Source organism: Vigna umbellata, chromosome 1, assembly GCF_029865625.1.
Source record: "Vigna umbellata cultivar VRB3 chromosome 1, Vumbellata_1.0, whole genome shotgun sequence".
Taxonomy (NCBI): domain Eukaryota; kingdom Viridiplantae; phylum Streptophyta; class Magnoliopsida; order Fabales; family Fabaceae; genus Vigna; species Vigna umbellata.
The window spans coordinates 97,905,333-97,911,372 of NC_142165.1; the positions used below are offsets into that span (position 1 = coordinate 97,905,333).

A 6,040-nucleotide genomic window follows, 5' to 3' on the forward strand; every position below is an offset into this window, starting at 1 on the left:
TTCTATTTATAAAGATAAAAACAGTAAAATAAGAACACACACATAAAGCAACTAATAAAAAAGGTCACATTATTAATTGTGTAAATAGTTTTAATTATGAATTATTTGTTATATGTAAATGAATCAATAAAATTAGTTAGATTTATAAAACTGAGAGATAGAAAAATATGTACATATATAAAACTTATAAAGAAAAGTTATCTTAATAAATTTTTTAATTCTTATATTTATATTAATGAATCAATACATATTTTTATTTAATATGGCTGTTATATTTTAAAAAAATATTTGATTAATAATGTTAACATTAGTTCTACTATTTTATTCTGAAATTGAAGAATAAACTAGTAAAAAATTAATAGTTATACTAATAGATGTTAACTCATCTTCTAAGCAACATTAATATTGATTTATGAAAAAATACCACTGCTAAATTTAAAAAAAAAACATTGAGTCAAATATAAATAAAATAACATTAAATTATTGTTACAATGTAAGCATCAAAATTCTATTAAACTTATTATTAATTGTTATAAATCACATTTGACGTACTTTAGTTTGTTGGCCATTATATTATTAGTTCATATAAATTAACAATCATTTTTTAATACATGTTTTTATTAACTCTTGTCATCACTTAATTTGTTATCTTTAAAATAATTAGAGCTAAATGTTTTTTTGCTACATACTTAAGACTTGGGTTAATGTGCTGTAAGTGTATTAAAATATTATAATTGTGCTTATGAAGCTAAAAGGAAATATGGTCAATTTTAAAATTTAAATATTATTTTGTTGTAGTTGTTTTCCAGAACGGTGGTTAGATCTTCATCCAGTTGTTATCTAACATCCTCAATTAGTCATCTTAATATTTTAACTCATTTACTAAAATAACAATAAATAATTAAATTTAAAGACTAGATAAAAATGAACATATCATGCACACTTGAATAAAAGTTTTTTTAATTATATAATTTAAAGTAACAAACAACTATTCCTTTGTAAGTTTTAATAGCTTATGAGACTTAAGTGATAATGAATTAACCTTTTTTGAGAATCAAAATGACTGTGAATCTTATTTTATTTGTATGTGTAATATTAAAAAATAATGTTCGGTATATTTAATTTGTAACTTTAACTTCTTTCAGTAATAATATATTAACTATTGATATTTTATTAAATAGATTTAATGAGTCAAGCTAACATGTTGTTGACCTGCAAAGTTGTTATAAAATATTTTATAATTTTACCTTAAATATATAAAAAATTACTTTCTAATGAATGGATAAATAATAGCTGAAAATTGAATTCAGAATTATTAAAGCAAAAAATAACAATGTAAAAAAAAAACTTGTCTATACGTTTCAGTTAAGTTTTTTAAAAGATTATTAAATTGAATTTTTAAAAATATATGCTCCACATGGTTGCCACCTCATTGCCGTCTGAAACTCTGTTGTATTAAACACCACGCACTCACCTTTGATCCTAACTTCTCTCTCCTTCATATACTTCGTCTTCTCTCTCCTTTCACCGATTCACAAAACTCCCTTGTGTGGTCTCTGATTCTATCTGAATCAAACGAACTAACCGAGATCACCGTCCGATCCGATCATGTCTCGTGCCTGCGCTGCTACAGACTCGGTTGCCTCCGGCGAGATCATGCTGTTTGGGGTTCGAGTGGTAGTCGATTCCATGAGAAAAAGCGTCAGCATGAACAACCTTTCACAGTACGAGCATAGGCACGACGCTAACAACAACAATAAAGATGTTCTCGCAGTTGGTTATGCCTCAGCCGATGACGCCGTTCCTCATAACACTGGCCGCCACCGTGAGCGGGAGCGCAAGCGAGGTTCCATCCATTTATTCCATCAAATTGTCATTTTTTAATTTTAATATAACTTCTCTCGTTTGATCGCATAACCGGTGATTCTGATGGATTAATTGAAATTGTGTTGTTGATTAGGAGTTCCGTGGACAGAGGAAGAGCACAAACTGTTTTTGGTTGGGTTGCAGAAGGTAGGGAAAGGTGATTGGAGAGGAATCTCCAAAAACTATGTGAAAACGCGAACTCCGACGCAGGTTGCGAGCCATGCTCAGAAGTACTTTCTCCGAAGAAGCAACCTGAATCGTCGTCGCCGTAGATCCAGCCTCTTCGACATCACCACCGACACGGTAATTTAATCACCGCATTTCTCTCGGTCTCATCCTCTGTTACCTGTTTGTCCTTTATTTTAAAAAGGATTGATTCAAATTAATTTCTTAATCAGTCTCCCTATAAAAAAAATTACTGAGATGCTTTTGGTGTTATTCCTGTTCAATTAGTTATACTCCTAATCGGTAGAGTATTATTGTCTTACAAAATGACATATTTTCTCAAGTATTTCTTAATGTTCTAGTCAATAGTCGTGTGTTGAATATTATTACTCCTTCCATTTTAGGGATTTGAGAAAGAAAGAAAGAAGCTGCCGTGTATCTTGTCATGAAATTCTATTAGTTATGGAAAGGAAATTTTGCGTGTGAGTGGTTATAAAAATGGATTTAGGGATTTTGTCTCCTGTGTAATAGTTGACCTGACTGGAGCAAAACCTTTTCAAACCTGGATTGGAATTTGGAGTGACAAAATATTAATGATTTTATCAATTTTTGTGCCAGGTATCTGCAATTCCAATGGAGGAAGAACAGGTCCAGAATCAAGACACCCTGTTTCATCCGCAAGCAGTGTGCCCAGCAGTTCCTGAAACTAGCAAAAGTGGAATTCCAATGATGCCAGTGTATCAGTTTGGGATTGGTTCTGGGGCTATTGCAGTCCAAGGTGGGAAACCATTAGAAGAACTCACTCTGGGACAAGGAAACATAGAGCACAATGTGCCAATCAATCTGGTCCGTGCAATTCCTGTTGTTGCAGATCCTAAAGCATCCACAGTGTCGGATATCATCACCCCAAGTTCTAGTTCTGCTCTTGACCCACCCACACTGTCCTTGGGGCTAGCCTTCTCTTCTGACCAAAGGCAAACATCATCAAGACATTCTGCTTTACATGTCATGCCATGTTTCAGCAATGGAGATAGCACCATTAGTGTTGCTTAAGGAAGATGACTCGTGATTGTGTCAAGGTCCTTGTCTAGAGTATCTTGGATTTACAGGTTAATATAATATGTTCATCTCTAGTCTCTTGTCCTTCTGGTAGGGGAAAAAGTGAGAGATGTTGAAGGAAAGGGTGATGGATTTAAGAAGGCAAGTTTTAAGTGACTGAATATGATCCTTCTGTTCCTTGTACAGACCCGGGAAAGGTCCTGTCCTGTTTCTTCTTGTTTGCTTATGTTAATTAATGTATGACTTTAGATTATGGTTTATTTGGTCATTTATGTCTGTAGTTGATGTAACTGAAAATAACAAAATCCTCTGTTTTTTTTCTGATAATGCATTAATAGTTGGATATGGACCGCACAGACGAGTGGTTTATGACTCTTTTGGGGATAATATTATCAAGTTGGGTCTGAACTTTGAAGGTTGGTAGTGTGTGTCATTCCTGTTAGGTTTTGGGCACGTTTTTCTTATCACCGATTTGCCTACTTACGTCTGCTCACGTTATTCCTCTTCCTTTTCACTTCTCTTATTTATAAAATAACAATATTGTATTCAAATTTAATTATAAATATGAAAATTATAAGTAAAGGTTTTTATAAATAAAATATTTTCATAATTCTTTTATCTAAGTTGTTGTCAATATTTAATTTTAAATAAAATAAAATAAATAAGTATCGTTTTATTAACATAAGAAAAATAGGTGCCATTTTATTATAAATATGAAAGAATTTTATGTTTTTTTAAAAGTAATAATAAGAAACTACAATTTTAAGTTTATTAAGAATTTGATAAAGATAACTTTCTATTTTAAAACTGTAAAGATAGTGATATTTAACTTAAGTATAATTTTTCCTTTTTATAAATTAAATTAAAATTAAAAAAGACCAGCCAGTAAGTATTTTTCTATTTATTTGTTTTGTCCGAAAACATATTTTATAAGTAGACTTTGTGGACAAGGACTTTTCTCAATATATATATATATATATATATATATATATATATATATATATATATATATATAATATTCTATTAAGATCCCATAAAAACAGTTATTAAGTTGTCAATACTTCAGTGTAATTAATAAAATCATCAATTTTTTAAATTAGTGTTTGAAAAAACTAATATTTCAATGCGCATACTTATAATAAATAATTAAAAAAAATGATAAAATCATTAGTTCTGTAATAACTATATCAAACAACTATTTAGAGTCATTTGTAATATATTAATAGCGTACAAAAGTAAAACTATTGGTAATAAATATTTTAATAGATGAAGCTCATTTATCCTTTATAAAATAAAATATGTTAGAACTTTTATTTAGTGAGAAACACTGTTTTTAGTGAGGTAGTGTGTGAATTTAGTGTTGATGGTAGAATTTCTCTCCCTTAGTGGTGCCTTAGTGCATTCGTCTGAAAAACCAAAGGTTCTGAAATTCTAGTGCATTGCATATCATAAAAACAAACGACCACGTTTCTAGAATAATTTTGATTATAGATTTAATAGTTTTTTTTGGCTTAAATGCTTACTTCGTCCTCGTGTTAAGAGATGAACTTATGTTCAGTACTGGATTTTAAAAATGAAGACATTGAGTCCCTATGTTATGAAAGTGTATGAATAAGGTCCTGTCTGTTAAATTGACAGTAACGACGTTAAGTTCATGTTGATGTGGCTGTACTTATTCTTTTCTCTCTTCTGCTGTCCAGCTTTTTCTCTTTTTTGTTCAGCTTTTTCTTTGATGATTTGTTGGACATAGATCCAATGTCACCGGATACCAAACAGAAATTCACCTCTTAACATGAGAACGAAGTAAGTATTTAAGCTTTTTTTTTTCTATTGTTGTTTCATTATTTTAACCGAATATTAGGATGAGATATTTGTGTGAAGCAATCCTAACCGGTCATTTTGGGTCCATTGCCACTCATAATTTAACAGTTTACTTCATTAAGTAGTGCCTCCTCCTCTTAGCAAAATTTTATTTATTAAGAATAAAACAATTTATTATAAGTGCTCTTTTGACGTGTTTGGCAGGGGAACCAAGGATTATCTTGATTTTGACGATAAAAGATAATCTAAATATATAAATATTGTTTAAAATAGTGTTGTACAAGCATTTCTATTTTCTAAAACACGTCTCTCTTTCATTACAAGCTAGAGAGATAATAAAAATCAAATTTTATTAATTTAAATTAAATTTACTTTTTAAATATTTTCATGAATCGATTTAACTTAATCAAATTAACTAATCCGGTCTCTTATAAAAAAATATTTATTTTTTCTTAAAATAACGAATTTAACTGTTTGATACGTTAGGTTAAGAATTATTGTCAAACAATCTTTTACACTTTTTTTACATTTTTTAATTAGCTTGTGTTACCTTGAATATATTTAATTTGATTTTTTCTGTGACTTTGATGTTTATATTTCAAACCATTGGGACAAATACTTATCAAAAATATTTTAACATCTAAATCAGTAATTTAATCAATTAAAATTACAGTAAAATTTTAAAATTTTCACAATAAATACAATCGTTGCTTTATATTTATATTTATAAATTTTTCTTATTTTAGATAAGTTTTAATATAAATTTATGACTAATAGAATCAATGATAACTCAATTCCGAATTAATATAAGATTTATCAATAAATTTAACAAAAGATTGTAATGAATATTACATAGGATTTAGAACCGTATCATCCGCCACTACAAGCATACGTTACATGAACCATGAGTCCAATTTTTCTTAAGATTTATGGTGATTTGATCATAAGTTTTATTTTCTGAAGCCTGTTTAAGAGTGACCCTTTGTTAGTCGGAAGGGCATTGTAATAATTGTAATTGGTAGCTGTGGACAAGAATACTTTTTGTGTCTGACCGTCAAATTTAGTACATGATTGGATTATCTCGAAGGACAGTGTCCGATATTATCGGGTGAAATTATGTAGAAGAAAC

At 29.5% G+C, this 6,040-nt stretch overlaps 1 protein-coding gene across 1 annotated transcript; it reads left to right on the top strand.

Moving 5' to 3' along the window:
• The first annotated feature begins 1,468 nt into the window (after nucleotides 1–1,468).
• On the top strand, nucleotides 1,469–3,446 carry LOC124826651 (Homeodomain-like superfamily protein). The gene is made up of 3 exons (XM_047299543.2): nucleotides 1,469–1,846; nucleotides 1,961–2,169; nucleotides 2,650–3,446. Exons 1-3 carry the CDS (start codon nucleotides 1,609–1,611, stop codon nucleotides 3,082–3,084), a joined length of 882 nt encoding a protein of 293 aa, XP_047155499.1. The 5' UTR covers nucleotides 1,469–1,608; the 3' UTR covers nucleotides 3,085–3,446.
• Nucleotides 3,447–6,040: the final 2,594 nt, after the last annotated feature.

What these genes read in the sequence shown, in the direction of transcription:
- LOC124826651 (XM_047299543.2), top strand. Translation starts at nt 1,609, where the DNA reads ATGTCTCGTGCCTGCGCTGCTACAGACTCGGTTGCCTCCGGCGAGATC. An exon ending in TGAGCGGGAGCGCAAGCGAG is followed by an intron (nt 1,847 to 1,960) that starts GTTCCATCCATT and finishes GTTGTTGATTAG; the next exon opens with GAGTTCCGTGGACAGAGGAA. An exon ending in TCGACATCACCACCGACACG is followed by an intron (nt 2,170 to 2,649) that starts GTAATTTAATCA and finishes TTTTTGTGCCAG; the next exon opens with GTATCTGCAATTCCAATGGA.